This window comes from Malaclemys terrapin, chromosome 10 (genome assembly GCF_027887155.1).
Source record: "Malaclemys terrapin pileata isolate rMalTer1 chromosome 10, rMalTer1.hap1, whole genome shotgun sequence".
NCBI classification, from domain to species: Eukaryota; Metazoa; Chordata; order Testudines; family Emydidae; genus Malaclemys; species Malaclemys terrapin.
This window is the reverse complement of record NC_071514.1, coordinates 16,825,668-16,843,390: the sequence shown is the minus strand read 5'-3', so window position 1 is coordinate 16,843,390 and position 17,723 is coordinate 16,825,668. Positions and strand designations below refer to the sequence as shown.

The window sequence follows — 17,723 nt, the reverse complement described above, 5'->3', positions numbered from 1 at the left end:
TGCACTCAGTCACCACCACAGCAGTGCCAGGGTGGCTGGTGGAGTCCCTGCAGGGAATTCCCCTCTGGTACTTGCAGCCCTGCTGGGTGCCTGACAGAGAGACATTAGTGGAAGCTGGAATGAGTAAGAAAATCTCATAGAAAACCCCGGGTAACCATTGCCACTTCCTTTTTTTATTTAAAATCTTGAAAATAAGACGAGTGTCAGACCCCACCAGTCCTTGTTCAGGCCTCATAGTTCGTAAGTGCCTACCCTACTTGGGCAACTGGCATTCCCCTGGGGCAAAAGGAATCCCTGGGTGGCATAGAGGGCATTTTTGGACAGTGCAGGACTGGGAAGAGGCAGACCACAGCACAGCACACTGATCTGGTGATGGAGGAACAGTCCCTAGGGAACCTCTGTAGCTGTTTCAGACATTAGGAGACTCTACATTTGACAGGGGTTGGTCTCTAGTCAGACTGAGGGTCAAATCAATGGAAAGATGGCTTGGAGCCCTTCTTCCTGCTCCAGTCCCAGATCCTGCATTGAACACAGCTCAGCTAGACCTGGTGCATCAAGCCCATAGGGGTATACAACTGTTCACATCTTGTCTCTTAGGGCTTGTCTACACTTACCAGGGGATCGATGCATTGGCAATCGATTTAGCGGGTCTAGTGAAGACCCGCTAAATCGACCACAGATCGCTCTCCCATCGACTCCTGTACTCCACCAGATCGAGAAGAGTAGGGGGAGGAGATGGGAAAGCATCTCCCATTGACATCGCATAGTGTGGACTCTGCAGTAAGTAGATCTAAGCTACATCAATTTGAGTTACGCTATTAACGTAACTCAAATTGCATAGCTTAGATTGAATTTCCCCTGTAGTGTAGACAAGGCCTTAGACTGAGCAACCAACCAGCACACACTCAGGATACTGAGCGCACATTGCAACTAGAACTGTGTGAAAATTTTGCAACAAATTGCCCTATGGGCAAAATTTGCATATTTTCAAATTTGGGAGGGTGTGTGTGGGGGGGGGGGGTGGGAGTTCCACATATCAGTGGCAGTGCTGTGAAAGTTTGTCCCTGAGCCCTGGTTGGTTAGGGGATGGACCAAGGGGAGGATCTGACCTCTCCGCCACTTTCTCTGTCCACTTTGCAGCAATGAATGTGGACGTTATTATTCATTATGCTTTGACAGTGTTTCGGTGTTGTGCAAATGTCCTTTTCTTTCCGAGTTTATATTCTAAAGCCCTGATCTTGCATTCACATCTGCACTGGAAGACCTCTGCAACTGTGCACAGACTCAGAGATCTGCCCGGACAGATCTGAATGGAGGATTGAAACCTAAACCAATCATGTGATTGTGCACATGCACATTGTCCCATGTCTCTGCATGACCTATTCACTCTGTTCTTGTAAGCCAGAAGGGAATTAGATGCTTTTCCAGTATTTCAGACAATAGGAAACGTGTTTTCAGACCCCTGCCAGTTCATCAGTATAGAGGCAGGTGGGTGGGGGAGGGAGGAGAAGAGATGTACAGTGTACAGATGTGCTGGTTATTGCAGAAAACCATCTGTCCTGGGATAATGGTTGTTGGTAGATTGCCTCTATGAGAGGCTGGGATTTGAGAATTGTTTGTAGCCCTTATTTTGGATTGCTGATGATGGAACAAATACTAAGGAGAAATTTGAACTAAGTCCACTCCACCCACCCACCGACCCCAATAAAGGTAATTTAACTCCATTATGTCTCAATGTGTTTTGGTTTCAAAGGGCTTCATTTATCAGTGTCATTTATCCAGTCTGGTGACCTGAACCTCATTGGGTTAATGGGCCTCTGCATTGTTTAGCCCCTTGTTCAAAAACAACATAAGAAAGGCCATAGTGGATCAGAGCAATGGTTTATCTAGCCCAGTATCCTGTCTTCCGGCAGTGGCCGGTGCCAGATGCTTCAAAGGGAATGAACAGAACGGCAATTATCAAGTGATCCATCCCCTGTCATCCAGTCTCAGCTTCTGGCAGTTAGAGGCTTAGGGACACCCAGAGCACCAGGTTGCATCCTTGACCATCTTGGCTAATAGCCATTGATGGACCTATCGTCCATGAATTTATCTAATTAGTTTTTGAACCCAGTTACAGTTTTGTCCTTCACAACATCCCTGGCAACAGGTTCCACAGATTCACTGTGTGTTGTGTGAAGAAGTACTTCCTTATGTTTGTTTTAAACCTGCTACTATTAGTTTCATTGGGTGACCCCTGGTTCTTGTGTTATCTGAGGGGGTAAATAACACCTCCCTATTCACTTTCTCCACACCAGTCATGATTTTATAGACCTCTATCATATCCCCCTTAGCCATCTCTTTTCTAAGCTGACCAATCCCAGTCTTTTTAATTTCTCCCCATATGAAAGCTGTTCCATACCCTTAATCATTTTTGTTGTCCTTCTCTGTACTTTTTCCTATTCTAATGTATCTTTTTGTGAGATGGGGCGACCAGAACTGCATAGAGTATTCCAGGTGTGAGCATACTATGGATTTGTATAGTGACATTATGATATTTTCTGTCTTATTATCTCTTGCTTTCCTAATGGTTCCTAACATTGTTAGTTTTTTGACTGCTGCTGCACATTGAGCAGATGTTTTCAGAGAATTATCCACAATGACTCCAAGATCTCTTTCTTGAGTTGTAACAGCTAATTAGACCCCATCATTTTGTATGTATAGTTCGGATTATGTTTTCCATTGTGCATTACTTTGCATTTAACAATACTGAATTTCATCTGCCATTTTCTTGTCCTCTCACCCAGTTTTGTGAGATCCCTTTGTTACTCTTCACAGTCTGCTTGGACTTAATTATCTTGAGTAAATTTGCAATCTTTGTTCAACCCTTTTTCCAGATCATTTATGAATATGTTGAATAGCAGTGGTCCCAGTACAGTTCCCCTGGGGGATGTGGCTATTTACCGCTCTCCATTCTGAAATCTGATCATTTATTCCTACCCTTTGTTTCCTATCCTTTAACCAGTTACTGATCCACATGAGGACCTTCCCTCTTACCCCATGACTGCTTTGTTTGCATAAGGGCCTTTGGTGAGGGACCTTGTCAAAGGCTTTCTGAAAGTCCAAGTACACTATATCCACTGGATCACCCTTGTCCACGTGTTTTGTTGACCCCCTCAAAGGATTCTAATATATCAGTGAGGCATGATTTCTCTTTACAAAAGCCATGTTGACTCTTCCCCAACAAATCCTGTTCATCAAGCAAGAACCCTTTATTTAAAAAACAACAACACAAATTATTGAGTTCTTTAGCCTGGTTTAATCATCTGGGGCAAAATTCTCCTCCTGGATTTGTCTGGCAGATCTCTATTCTGATATTTTCCTTGCCCTATATCAATGTTTCCCAAACGTGGGACGCCACTTGTTTAGGGAAAGCCCCTGGCAGGCTGGGCCGGTTTGTTTACCTGCCACGTCCGCAGGTCCAGCCGATTGTGGTTCCCACTGGCCACGGTTCACTGTTCCAGGCCAATGGGAGTTGCTGGAAGCGGCACGGGCCGAGGGACGTACTGGCCACTGCTTCTAGCAGCTCCCATTGGCCTGGAGCAGCAAACCACGGCCATGGGAGCCGTGATCATCCGGACCTGCAGACGCAGCAGGTGTGACGAACTGGGACTGTTCTTAATGTGGTCTCTGAATGCTGAGTGGGAAGTGTTGGCCTGGGAAGGTTGCAGGGGAGTTTGGCTGGGACGGTCTGCATTGGGGGATGGGAGACTGGCCTTGAGGGAGCATACCTGAGCATGTAACATGAGAACCCAGGGGAGGGGTTGGAGGCCAGGTGACACCTCTGCCCGGGAAACTGAACAAAGGCTGGGGGAGGACCTGGCAAGAGGCTGGGGGAGAGACACTGGAGGGAGTTAGAGTTTCAGGAGCTGGCTGGTGTAATGGAGGGGAACCCAGATGGGGCTCTAACCCCCCCAATGGGGCTGTGATGCCCCTGGGACCCCAAGATGGACCTAACTGAGGGGTCCTGTTGTCTGTACCTGCAAGACCTGTCTTGGACTGTGTTCTTGTCATCTAAATAAACCTTCTGCTTTACTGGCTGGCTAAGAGTCATGATGAATCGCAGGAAGCCAAGGGTGCAGGGCCTTGTCTCCCCCCACACTCCATGACAAGAAGTAAACAAACTGGCCCGGCCCAACAGGGGCTTTCCCTACACAAGCGGCATCCCAAGTTTGGGAAACACTGCCCTATATGTATGCAGCTCCCATTGAAATCATTAGGACCTGCAGTCTTGTAGGGTGAGGAGAATATTCATGTCATAAAAAGAAGAACAGGAGTACTTGTGGCACCTTAGAGACTAACAAATTTATTAGAGCATTATTAGTCTCTAAGGTGCCACAAGTACTACTGTTCTTCTTTTTGCGGATACAGACTAACACGGCTGCTACTCTGAAACCTGTCATTATTCATGTCATAGTGTGTCACCTGGCCCGTTTAGTGTAACTATATCCTACAGGTTCTATTTATTATCTTGTGTTTGGGGGCAGTTGAAAGATTTGGATGATTGGAGTTCTTAGAGGAATGAGGTAGTTATTTATAATTGGTTGATTTTTTTAAAAAAGTATATATGTATGGGCCAGAATTGTTTGGGGCTGGAGTTTTCTTGTTTAATTATGCGTTTGAACTGTGTATTTTTTAAGACTCTGTTAAAGTCCCATGAACCTTGGATAGCCACTCACAAATACAAGTTATAATAATAAATAGATCCAATGTGTCCCTTTCAGAGCACTGTGATCTTATCCTTAACTGGTTATGCTCTTGGTGTTAAGAGGCAGTATTTCTCAGCACTAATCAAATATGCATTAAAAACAACCATGTACAGTAAATCCAGAAGCATGACTGCATAGCAGAAGTGAAAAACTTTGTTAGTTAATAAAGATAACTTTTCAAAATAGACAGATTAAGTCATTAAAAAGAACATTCTAATCCACAATGACCGGTACTTTATCTGATGCAAGCAATAAGCAGCATAATGAACACTGGCACCAGACGTTTGCCCTTCCTGGAACAGAAACATGTAAAGAAACATTAAAGTAGGAAAAACTAATTGAAGGGTACATTATACATTCAGGGTATGTTACATCAGGATTGTAAGCATGAGTCAAGTGCAAATACATCTAGAGCTTTATGCAAATCCTTTGCTTTGAACATGACTCAATAGCTTGGTACCAACTGTGTTTCAGGAAATGTTGAAGCTGTCAATTATTGACATGATTTTCACAGTGGCAAGCATTCTGCTAATAGACTTTTTCCGTGGACTATTTGTCCGATACTTAAGTGATTGCTGGTGCTGGGATCTGGAAAGCAAGTTTGTAAGTATAGACTTTTATTTTAGTAAAATCATTCTAATGAAAATTGGACAGACTTAGGCCCTTGTGTTGATCAGTAGCTTCTTTGGCAACAATTAGGTTATCCATATGGGCACAGCAAGCCTACGGATATATTTACACTTCAAGCTGCGGGTGTGATACTTGCACTAGCACTGCTCAAACTAGTGCACTAAAAATAGAACATTGCTGTGGCATGAGCAGCGGGAGGGGCTAGCCATCCCGAGCGTGTGCCTATCAGAGATGCTAGGTTAGGTACTCAGGGAGGCTAGCCACTTACACTGCCATGGCTAAACCCTGAGCTAGCTCGAGTATGTCTCCTTGAGCTGGGAATCACACCTTGAGCTCGAAGTGTAGACTTACTCTAAGGGCGTAGGGAGGCTGAATTTAAATTGGAGGGCACAGAGCAAACAGTGAGGCCTTGGCTACACTTGCAGCTGTACAGCGCTGTGAGGTAAACCTGTCTTCATGCTAGGGTGACCAGACGTCCCGATTTTATCGGGACTGTCCCGATATTTCCTTGTTTGTCCAGTGTCCCGACCGACGTGCGGTCGGGACACTGGACAAACAAGGAAATGCTCCAGAGCCCGGAAGTGCTCGCGTCCCCGTCCCCTCCCGCCCCGACTCCACCCCCTCCTCCCCTGATTGGCTCCCTCCCCGAATCCTCGCCTCTTCCCCAGGCTCACCATTCCTCCTCCCTCCACAAGCGCTGGAGGGAGGCCCGGGAGATGCAGGGGAAGCACGGGGCCGGGGTGAGTAAGAGTCCCGCCTGGCCCCGAGCAGGCAGGACTCAGTTGGGTGGTAGGGAGAGGAGGGGGGCAGCCCGTGGGGCCAGGTGGCAGCTGTTCTCCCCCCCTTGGGCAGCGGGACTCGGGAGCAGCCGCTGCTGCAGCTCCCACTGCCGCGGGGAGAGGAAGCGGCCGATGGCCAAGCTCGGCGGCTGCAGCTCTGGCGCCCGGGCCCGAACCCCTCGAGCCCGGGCCTGCTGCGGGGACCCAGCAGCACGCACGCTGCACCCAGCCCCTGGCCAGTCGCGTCTGGACTGCCGCCCAGCTGGTGCTATCCCGCGGCGGCCCCGGAGTGGGGGCATCGGCAGCCCAGCCCCGTTCGTTCCCCTGCGGGACCCGAGTGGGACGGGGGGGATGGGGCCTGCTGCCCCCACTCCGGGGCCGCCGCGGGATAGCACCAGCTGGACAGCAGCCCAGACGCGACTGGCCAGGGGCTGGGCGCAGCGTGCGCGCTGCTGGGTCCCCGCAGCAGGTCCAGGCTCAGGGGGTTCGGGGGCGCCAGAGCCGCAGCCACTGAGCTTGGCCATCGGCCGCTTCCTCCCACCGCGGCAGTGGGAGCCCCACGGGCTGCCCCCCTGCTCTCCCTACCGCTCGACTGAGTCCTGCCTGCTTGGGGCCAGACGGGACTCTTACTCACCCCGGCCCCGCGCTTCCCCAGCGTCTCCCGGGCCTCCCTCCAGCGCTTGTGGAGGAAAGGTGTGTTTTTTTTTTTTTTCTTTTTTTGCCCCACCACGCCCTCCCCCCGCGTCCCGATATTTGACTTGGGTGATCTGGTCACCCTACTTCATGCAGCTGAGTAGGGAAAAGTGCTGCAGTCTGTCCACACTGACAGCTGCCAGTGCAGTGGTGTGGCCACACTTGTAACATTTGCAGCTGTGTTGGGAGCGGTGCATTATGGGCAGCTATCCCAGCATTCATGTGGCTGCAACGTGCTTTTCAAAACGGGGGGGAAGGGGGGGATTGTGACAGGGAGTGTGGGGGGAGAAAGAGTACTTTTTGGAGCATGTCAGCTCTCTATTTTCCAAGTTCCGAACTCCCGGCCCCCTGCTCATTCATTCACTCACTCAAAGCAAGCTGCAATCCGATTGCTTTTCTCTCTGGTATGAGATTTGAAACCGGCACTTGCGCATTCCTGCAGTTGGTCACAACAATGGAGAGGATTGGCCACTTGACAAGGTGATTAGTACAGCCCTGCAAGCATTTACACTCACACCCATGAGTAGTAGCCACTCCGCTGCAGCTGTTATTCCTCTCGGAGATGTGGAGTACCTGCAGCGGTGTACCCAGGGAGATACAGCGCTGTAAGTGCCCTGCCAGTGTGGACAGGGAGTGAGTTACAGCGCTGGAGGAGGCTTTACAGCGCTGTAACTTGCAAGTGTAGCCAAGGATTACTTCAAGCTCACTGCCAATTGTGGCCAAGGCACAGACTCCCACATCTTTCTCATAATGAGATCATGGATCAGTCCTACAGTCAAAGATGACTAATCGATGGACCTTTTGAAAATGGAGAGAGTGGGTGGCTTCTAACTTCCTCTCCAGCTATGACAATGCCCCATGAGATATCAAGTGATGCAAGACACAATAATTATAAGCACACAATCCTGAAAAATAAAGATCACAGTAAGTAATGCTTGGCTAAGGAGCAGCTGTTGCCATGAAATCCTGAAATACAGTCTTGTCTTTAGCAGCTAATTTAAAGAGTGGAGTGGAGTACAATTAGTTTGAGTGTCCCCACCCCCAGGTGCAGGTTTGACTACATTCTTACTGCATGTCAAAGAGTGATACTTACACTGGAGATTTCAGAGTGCAATCTATTCCATGCATTTATAGAGGCTCATATTTTAGATAGTAGATATTAAAAATATTGAAACAAGTTGTTCACCATTCATTGTATTTCTTGTAGCCGGAATATGGAGAATTCAAAATTGCAGAGAATGTGCTACATTTGGTCTACAACCAAGGAATGATTTGGTATGTAATATATATAAGCATTTTTCTTGTCCTTGGTTGGTTACCAAGATAATTTATTATCTAAACCTCAAACTCACGATAAATCCAAATAGGAGTTTAGTAAAGGAGCATTGCATGATTATTAACATTATCACACTGATACAACATGACAGGTTATTTAGAACTACTCATATACCTTATTGTAACATAACTAAAATTAATCGGAGGCGTGTTGATTACTTTGAAATTACATATTTCTTTCTAGGATGGGAGCCTTCTTTTCACCCTGCCTCCCAGCATTCAATGTTCTGAAGTTGATTGGGCTTATGTACCTGAGGAGCTGGGCTGTGTTAACATGTAACGTACCACATCAGCAGGTTTTCAGAGCTTCAAGGTTAGTTAAAATAAAGACAATATTCAATGTAAGGAAAATAAATGTATTATCCGACTGTAAATGAAATGAGTAGCCTTGCATGCTGGAAATAAAAAGTAAAATTAGTTTTAATATATTAACTTTGAGGCCTTCAGCAAAGATCTGTAAAGGAAAATATAGTTAGTGAAGAGAGGGAAGTAGAAAGCAGCGTTGTACTGGAGAGAATTAGCATATAAAAGTGCATCACAAGGGCATAAAGGGAACTGTGTAGCTTGGGATTTGGGATTGTACACAGAACCTTTCACTTCGACATCACAGGGTCAAAGTCAGTAGCAGGGTCGGCTCCAGGGTTTTTGCCGCCCCAAGTGGCGCCAAAAAAAAAAAAAAAAAGCCGCGATCTGCGGCAGCAATTCAGCGGGAGGTCCTTCGCTTCGAGCGGGAGTGAGGGACCGTCCACCGAATTGCCGCCAAATAGCTGGACGTGCCGTCCCTCTCCAGAGAGGCCGCCCCAAGCACCTGCTTGGCAAGCTGGTGCCTGAAGCCGGCCCTGGTCAGTAGTGACCATAAGTTATTACTGGATGCCTGTTGAGATTTGAATCAGGCCCTGTAAGAGTAAATCATATGGAGTATCCAGTTTATAGAATAGAGTAGAGTAGATGAAGCTTATACTATCAGAAATAATGCTTCTGCTGAATAGCCTATACTGGTTTCCAGAGTAAAATAAGCTACACAAGCAAAAGCATTTTTACAGCAATATAACTGTCTACACACTAGAGCTTTTATGGGTATAGAAACATTGCAAAAAAAAAAAAAAAAAATCACACTCCGAAATGTCACTGAATTCAATCATTCAAGTAGGTGTTTGCAAGATCGGTGCCTTGGTGTTTCTTTATGTATAGGGCCTACCAAATTCAGGGTCCATTTTGGTCAATTTCACAGTCATAGGATTTTTAAAATAATCAATTTCATGATTTCAGCTATTTAAATCTGAAATTTCACAGAGTTGTAATTGTAGGGGTCCTGACCCAAAAGGGGTTGTGAGGGGCAGGGGGGTCACAAGGTTATTGTCGGGGGGGGGGGTGTTGCGGTACTACTACCCTTACTTCTGTGCTGCTGCTGCTGGCAGCAGTGCTGCCTTCAGAGCTGGGCAGCTGGAGAGCAGCGGCTGCTGGCCAGGAGCCCAGCTCTGAAAGGAGAGCTGCCACCAGCAGCAGCGCAGAAGTAAGGATGGCATGGTATGGTACTGCCACCCTTACTTCTGTGCTGCTGCTGCTGGCAAGGCACTGCCTTTAGAGCTGGGCATCCGACCAACAGCCGCCACTCTCCGGCCACCCAGCTCTGAAGGAAGTGCAGAAGTAAGGGTGACAATACCATGACAGCACTCTAACTCCCTTTTGGGTCAAGACCCATAATTTGAGAAACACTGGTCTCCCCCATGAAATCTGTATAGTATAGGGTAAAAGCACACAAAAAGTAACAGGGTAACGCTGTTGTATAGCTTAAGATACAGTAGTTGATACATGGCCATGAAAAACGTTCCAGATGTCTGTGGAACGTTTTTCATGGCCATGTATCAACTATATCTTAAGCTATACAACAGCGTTACCCTGTTACTTTTTTTTCTCAAGAATACCTCAATTTCTTGCCAAAAGGTAAATAATTAAGGATTTTTTCAAGTCTTTAAAACATGTGAAAAATAACACGTTCTTAAGATCTAAAAATAAATGAGTACCCAAACCTTCATAATTACTTTTTAAACTGAACTTTGCAGCAACCTCAGTTTTTGCAGTGTGGATACTATAAATAGTTATCTGGAGAGCAGAGCAAATAGAATTTTGATCATTAACAATCTGCACAAGGCCAGTGTGTACAGACTGCCCGGATTTATTTCCTGATCATAACTGAAAACAATATTGAGGATTCAGAAGTGCAGCTCTTGCACTTGTCAGGTTGATGTGGATGTGTATCTTGCACATTGGCTCTGGTTGTTTGTATTGTTAATACAACATGAAAAATGTTATTTTCTTGCAGATCTAATAACTTCTACTTGGCTATGTTGCTGTTTATGTTGTTCTTGTGCATGTTACCAACAATTTTTGCTATTGCCCGATATAAACCATCTTTAAGCTGTGGTCCATTTAGGTAAGTTGTACTGAAATAATAACTGTAGAGAGTTGTTAGTTCCCTTGTCTCAATAAATTAAACAGTTTTCAATGGAAAGATTGCTGGATTACTGAAAAATAAAAGTTAATTTGGGACTATGGTATATATGGTGTCCTACTTATGCCAAAAATGTCTAGTTCAGATTCAAATGGTGTTAAACTACCTGAATATATACAGTGGTATCTGACCCAAGTCTTTTCATCTGTTTTATCAACTGCAGACATTTTGTCATTATCTGCATTGTTCAGTTGTCATATGTTTGCGTGATGAAATGCAATATACTACAACAGTGGTTCTCAAACTGGGGCCGCCGCTTGTGTAGGGAAAGCCCCTGGCGGGCCGGGCCGGTTTGTTTACCTGCCGGGTCTGCAGGTTCGGCCGATCGCGGCTCCCACTGGCCGCGGTTCGCCGCTCCAGACCAATGGGGGCTGCAGGTCCCGTGCTGCTCCTGCAGCCCCCATCGGCCTGGAGCGGCAAACCGCAGCCAGTGGGAGCCGCGATCGACCGAACCTGCGGACCCGGCAGGTAAACAAACCGTCCCGGCCCGCCAGGGGCTTTCCCTACACAAGCGGCGGCCCCAGTTTGAGAACCACTGGACTACAAGTCACAGCATTTCTGAACATCAAGTATCTCAAGTCACATACCCTCAAATTGAGGCACCCAAAATTGGGGAACACATGAAAATTCTGGCCATTTTTTAAAAAGAGATTGATCCCATTCAATTTTTCCATTGATTTCAATGGGAACTGGATTAATCATAATGGTCTTGCATAAAAATATGCTTTATTCAATCCAATATTACTTTCAAATGATAAATGGTGACAATTTTCTTAGAGTTAAATTTAACTTTTTCCCCCTTAGTGGACAAGAGAAAATATATGATATTGTGTCTGAAACAATTAAAGCAGATTTTCCTGTATGGTTCAACACAGTGATTAATTATATCAGCAGCCCTGTAGTTGTCCTCCCTGCATTATTACTTCTATTGTAAGTATTTTACATTTCATAGTGATATTACTCTGTATCAGTACTGTATCTATCTGTAAATAGTTAAATCTTAATAGCGGGAGAAAAATATTGCGTGACAGTAATTTTATAAAACCTATTGGAGAAGTCTTGTTGAATTATGGATTAGGGATCAGTCGGGAGTGGCAACACGCTTAAAGCATAACATCAAATGTTTAAGATAAACACTTCCTCCTTCCATTAGTTTCACTGGAGTGAGTCCTGTTAAATATTTGATGGCATGATATGGCCATTTGATTTTCAGATTCATATGAGCCAATCTAGGTTAGTCTTTAATTTAAGCAACAAGACCTGGCACAACAGCCCTTTAGGGGTCCAGCAAAGGCCAGTAGGGATAATTAAGTGTTGAGACACAGCTGACAACCCTTGCCAACCACCTGGAATACTGGGTTTGCTCTCCCAGTGTTTAGTAAGGTTATTACTTGCTGTCAAGGCTTGGCTAATAGTAGTTCTACGAGGTTTCCAGACCTCTGTTTCTCTTTCAGGAGTGTCTCAGAAACCAATCTTCTGTTTATTATTGGTCAGTAGTTCAGTATATGACTGCACACAGGGCTCAATCTGTCATCTATAGAAGCTACCTCAATCATCCTGATTACTGACAGGATAAATTAATTATCAAGGCCTGCTCTCAAATGTTAATTTAATATAGTTTTCTGCAGTCTCTCCAGTCCTTTCCACCCCACTCCTTAAATAATCACATCTGGGAGCTGATATTTATTTTGAGCTGTTTGAAAGATACATCACTTTCACAAAATATCATTCAGTCCATATTTTCTCCTTTATATTGGATACGGTCATTTCCTATGATCAGGCCTGGAAAAAATTAACCTGTTCACTTCATTTGAGCCAGGCAGATGGGCATTTCCTAGTTCCTCCACTGTTCCCTTAAAGATCCTTTGTACCTTATCTCTTGTTTTGTTTTTTATCAGTTTCCACCTAACGTCCTCGTTTGATTTAACTCTATGCAGTCAGGCAGGATAACAACAAGCAGATAAACTGAGGTGTATATGATATTCATAAAAAAAACCCCTCATACACACATTCTCCACAGAAGGTGAGATAGATGTTGAGAAGAGAAATAGCCATTGCATAGCAAACACTTCACAATGGGCAGAAGCATTATACTAAGTTGCATTGTGTATCAAATATGCAAACCTACTATGTTTTGTACGTTGTCCTCAAAGCTGCTGCTATATTCTGCCCATCTCCACAAAAAGAACTTAGTTTTGAAAGCTAAAAGAGAAGGGGGGAGGGAGTGAATGCCACAATGTGTATTATTTTGTTTCTGAGTGCAGTACTCAGAATGAAGGTCCAGATTCTCAACTGGTGTGAATCAGAGCAGATCCATCGGGCCCTAAAATGTTAAACAAGAGGGTGGGATTTTTGAATGTGCAAATAATGCATGCACAATTGGAAATGTCTGTTGAAAATTTAGTTTTTAATGTCCCCTATCTCTTAAGCTGTGGAATTCCAAAGAATTAACTGTTCGACCTTCAAAAAGCTTGTCTTTTGCATTCCTGTCCCAATGCAAAGGAAAAAACTGGAGAGGAACTGAAATTATATTCCATTTCTGTGACATGTGAGCCTTTCTGAAAGAAAATTGCTAGAAACGTTTCAGATGTGATTCACAGATAGCCCTGTGTTCCTCTCTTCCAGCATGCTAATTTATTACCTGCAGAGTATTGCAAGGTCATTAAAATTCACCAACAGGCAACTGAGAATGCAGATCCAAACTGTAAGTACTGATTGAAAGCATTTATTACACACTCCTTGGTGGCTTTTCACAAAGCATTAACCGTAATTAAAATTCTAAAGTTGATTTAAGTGTTTTGCAACATAAAACTAATCCTGTATTCATACCTCTTATTTGCTAACTCATTTGCTTTCTAACATACAAACTACTAGTTAATCATCCCTAAATCTATATATATTTTAGGAAAGAACCGAAGACAAGAAAAAGGTGGTTCACATAGCAGTAGGTAAGTTGGGAGCTTTTATAAATACATCTATAAATAAAGCATTTGGCCATTTTGATCTCTTGTATGCACAGTAAGTACAAATAAAAAATATATTGTGTATTGTAGAAACCTTCTACTTCTAGTGTCAGTTTTAGCATTAGCCTAGCATTCACTGTAATTGTTTTTATCCTATAAGGTGATTATGCTATGAGGAAATTATTATACATTTTACAACTGATAATAAGTGAAATGTGGATCTCTCTAAAGACCTTCTAAAGGCTTTAGGTTGCCTAATCAAATTAAAATCATGGGGCCAGATTCTGCTCTCATTTACAATAGTGTCAATCTGTAGTAACTCATTGATTTAAATGGAATTTCTGTGGATTGACACTGATGTAATGAGAGCAGAATCTGGATCTAGATGGAATGTTCGGTTTACCTTTATTTACTAATTACTGTGTAACAATGGTGATAGTGTTCAAACCTATACATTCATGAAATCTCTCATTAAAAAATAATTTTTACTGGGCCAAATCCAACAGAGACATAAATGGTGGTATATGCTATTTGTTGGGTCAGAAGTAGGAATGTAATATGCTGCAATAGTATACTATTTGTAATTGAGAATGTAGCCAATGCGGTCTTGGGATGCATTAGGCGAGGTATATCTAGTAGGGATAAGGAGGTGCTGCTTCCGTTGTACAAGGCACTGGTGAGACCTCATTTGGAGTACTGTGTGCAGTTCTGGTCTCCGATGTTTAAAAAAGATGAACTCAAACTTGAACGGGTACAGAGAAGGGCCACTCCGATGATCAGAGGAATGGAAAACCTGTCGTATGAAAGGAGACTCGAGGAGCTCAGGTTGTTTAGCCTAACCAAACGAAGGCTGAGGGGGGATATGATTGCTCTCTTTAAATATATTAGAGGAATAAATACCAAGGAGGGAGAGGAATTATTTCAGCTCAGTACTAATGTGGACACGAGAACGAATGGATATAAACTGGCCGTGGGGAAGTTTAGGCTTGAAATTAGACGAAGGTTTCTGACCGTCAGAGGGGTGAAATATTGGAACAGCCTTCCGAGGGAAACGGTGGGGTCGAAGGACTTGTCTGGTTTTAAGATTAAGCTAGATAAGTTTATGGAGGGAATGGTTTAATGGGATAACATGATTTTAGTCAAACGAACAGTGTGCCATCGCTGGTAAATAGTATCAATGGCCAATGAGGGTCTGGCTGGAGAATCTTGCCTACATGCTCGGGGTTCTACTGATCGCCATATTTGGGGTCGGGAAGGAATTTTCCTCCAGGGTAGATTGGCACAGGCCCTGGAGGTTTTTCGCCTTCCTCCGCAGCATAGGGCAGGGGTCACTAGCTGGAGGATTCTCTGCTACTTGAAGTCTCTAAACCAGGATTTGGGGACTTCAACAGCAGAGTCAAGGGAAAGGGTTGGGACGGCTTTGTGGCCTGCATCATGCGGGAAGTCAGACTAGATGATCATAATGGTCCCTTCTGACCTTAAAGTCTATGAGTATACAGTAATAGTTTACAATTGGTAGTATACAGTAAATTACACCAATATCGGGGGGGGGGGACAAATTCAGCTCTTGGCATTGGTGGGTGCAATGGAAAGTCCATGGAAGCTTTGCCCACATACATTAGAGCTGAATTTGGCCCCGCTGCTGTTAGCAATGGTGCAATATAAGCGCAACTGATGCTCTTCGGAAGAGACTGCTTTATCTTACATCCTCCAGTTGGTTTATTTTCCTGTAATCCTCATTTCATGGATTTGGTGTGTAAATTACACTAATTTTGCATATCTACTAAATGACAAATCAGTGCAATTTACAATGCTTTTGCCACTTTCAACAATTTTCTGATCAAGCACCTGACATGCATTGAGCACCATCTATCCACCCGGTTTCTTACACGGACTCGGATCACCACACCATCTCGGTGCTCAGTGCTTATCTCCTCTGAATTTGCCCAGAGGATTCCATAGGAGTGCCATCCATTTACTGCAGGCTGAAGTTGAGCCAATGTGTTTTCCTTCTTAAAGATCTGACAGCTCAAGTTACAATCACTCTCTGCTTTTTCTAGCCAGTATCCAGAATCTAGAGGGAAATGACAAAAGACCAGAGCAGGAGAATGACCTCCCCCATCAGGAGTCCTCAGCTCGGTCATCAACACCCCGTAAGAATGGCAACGTCTTGAATTTTGAATCTCCAGTGACCAAAGGCAGCAGAATACAAACAATCTCACAATCTGTACCCCAAGCTGATGTTGCTAGGCCAGCAAATATAACTCCAACAACTTTAACACCAACTACCTCTGTTCCTAGCATACAGAAGCGTAGAACTGAGCAGGTTGCAAACAGGTGAGGCTGTCTCGTAGTTCTGAAATGAAATATATTTCAATATTTCCATGAAATAGTTGTTTTTATTTACAAAATTTGTGTATCCAAATTAACTCTTGTCATGAACAAAACATTGGCAGAATAGTTTTTAAAAGCAGCTTTGCTCACAGGCACTTGGCTACTATGGAATGGTAGCAATCACCTTTGATTGCTAGAGTGGATTATAGTATTTTTGTGCGAATATAGTTTAGAAAGTTCCTACACTTGTTTAAAGTAAAGATAAAACCCTCCAAATTACACTGCATTAAAAAGCAATTCAAATAGGATATTCTTTTCACAAAATTGACAAATATAGTAAATGTGAAGAAACATGTCAGAGGATTATCTAAGCCTTAACGAACATTCATTGAGTTACATATTTTGGATGGGTTTGTGGTTAGGGCACTCGCTTGTTGCTTAGGATGTCTGAGCTGGATTTCTTGCTCTGCCACAAACTTTTTCTGTGACCTTGGGCAAGTCACTTAAGACCAGATTATGAATGAAACTCACATTGTAGATCATTTGCTCACATGAGTAGCTCTTTGACTCCAAAAGGACATCTTTGTGTAAGTAAGGGATTCACAATCTGTCTCTAATCCTCAGTGCCTCAGTTTCCCCAGTTGTTTAGAAAAATGGGTTGATTATTTACCTTAATTGCAGGACTATTTTGGGGATAAATATGTTACTTCCTTTTTTTTTTTTTTTAAGGTATTCAAGTGTTGTACATGGAAGTGCAAGTGAGCTCTGTAAAACAAAGCCCTACACTCCTGTGACTTTCAAAAAGCGTGTTGAAGATGTTCATTCTGAGCCTCTCTTTAGGAAAGGTATCCAACAAGTAAATCCAGACACTCTTGGGGCAGGAGCTCCAGCTTTTGTGGGACGCAAAGTACCCACCACAAGGTATTTTATTGTTAACGAACATGAATCCCGCAAAAAGTTTCTCCGTTCCACTTCCCGGCTCCCAAGGCATTTCAGAATGGAGGAGTCAGGAGACATAGTTGAATTATATCCAAGGAACGTCAGAAGATATGTGGTTCGAACACCACACAGGACATACTCCCCTCACTTCAGTGAAGAGGAAGAGGAGGAGGAGGAATTAAGGAGAGACTTGATAAACAGATCCTACCGTCCACGCTCACTCTCAGATCTTCGCCCAGGTCCCCGATTTTACATTGGTGAACGTGTGGACAGTCAAATCCTTACTGGCAAGGATCTAGCCAAAGTGCACTACAGATCCTGGGATGATGGCTTTGAGCTAGAACGAGATAGGCCCCCACATTCCCACAAAAAGTCACACATGAAACATGTGGATCTTGATCAGCCCTATCCAGAGCATCATGTGAAACCTAAATCCAAGCATAAGCTCGAACAATCTCTAACAGAGTCGGATTCCATTTCCATTGGATCCAGCAGCGATCAGCAAACCAGCAGCAATGATCAATACATCCAAGTCATTCATAATAAGGAGAAATATCTGAAATCTGGGGCAAAGTTTACCAGAAAGAAACCAAAGGCTAGCGTTGACCTAAAGATGTCTGAATCTAATGAACTGATATGTTCAAATGTCTAGGAAAATGCTCCCGTTGTTTTGTGTTATGAACATATGTATTTGTAGAGACCTTTCAGCTGCCATTTGAACCAGAGAAGACCATTGAAATATATCAGAGGGGTAGCTGTGTTAGTCTGGATCTTTAAAAAGCAACAGAGA

At 44.1% G+C, this 17,723-nt stretch overlaps 1 protein-coding gene across 1 annotated transcript in view; it reads left to right on the top strand.

Moving 5' to 3' along the window:
* TMC3 (transmembrane channel like 3) overlaps nt 1-17,723 on the top strand; it is a 43,844-nt gene extending 26,121 nt beyond the window's left edge. Inside the window, exons 14-22 of the mRNA XM_054042170.1 lie at nt 5,223-5,351; nt 8,058-8,125; nt 8,370-8,498; nt 10,509-10,619; nt 11,502-11,627; nt 13,323-13,401; nt 13,603-13,645; nt 15,721-15,997; nt 16,724-17,723. Of these exons, the coding sequence (XP_053898145.1) occupies nt 5,223-5,351; nt 8,058-8,125; nt 8,370-8,498; nt 10,509-10,619; nt 11,502-11,627; nt 13,323-13,401; nt 13,603-13,645; nt 15,721-15,997; nt 16,724-17,585 (1,824 nt within the window). The 3' untranslated portion in view covers nt 17,586-17,723. The remainder of the gene's footprint in view (nt 1-5,222; nt 5,352-8,057; nt 8,126-8,369; nt 8,499-10,508; nt 10,620-11,501; nt 11,628-13,322; nt 13,402-13,602; nt 13,646-15,720; nt 15,998-16,723) is intronic.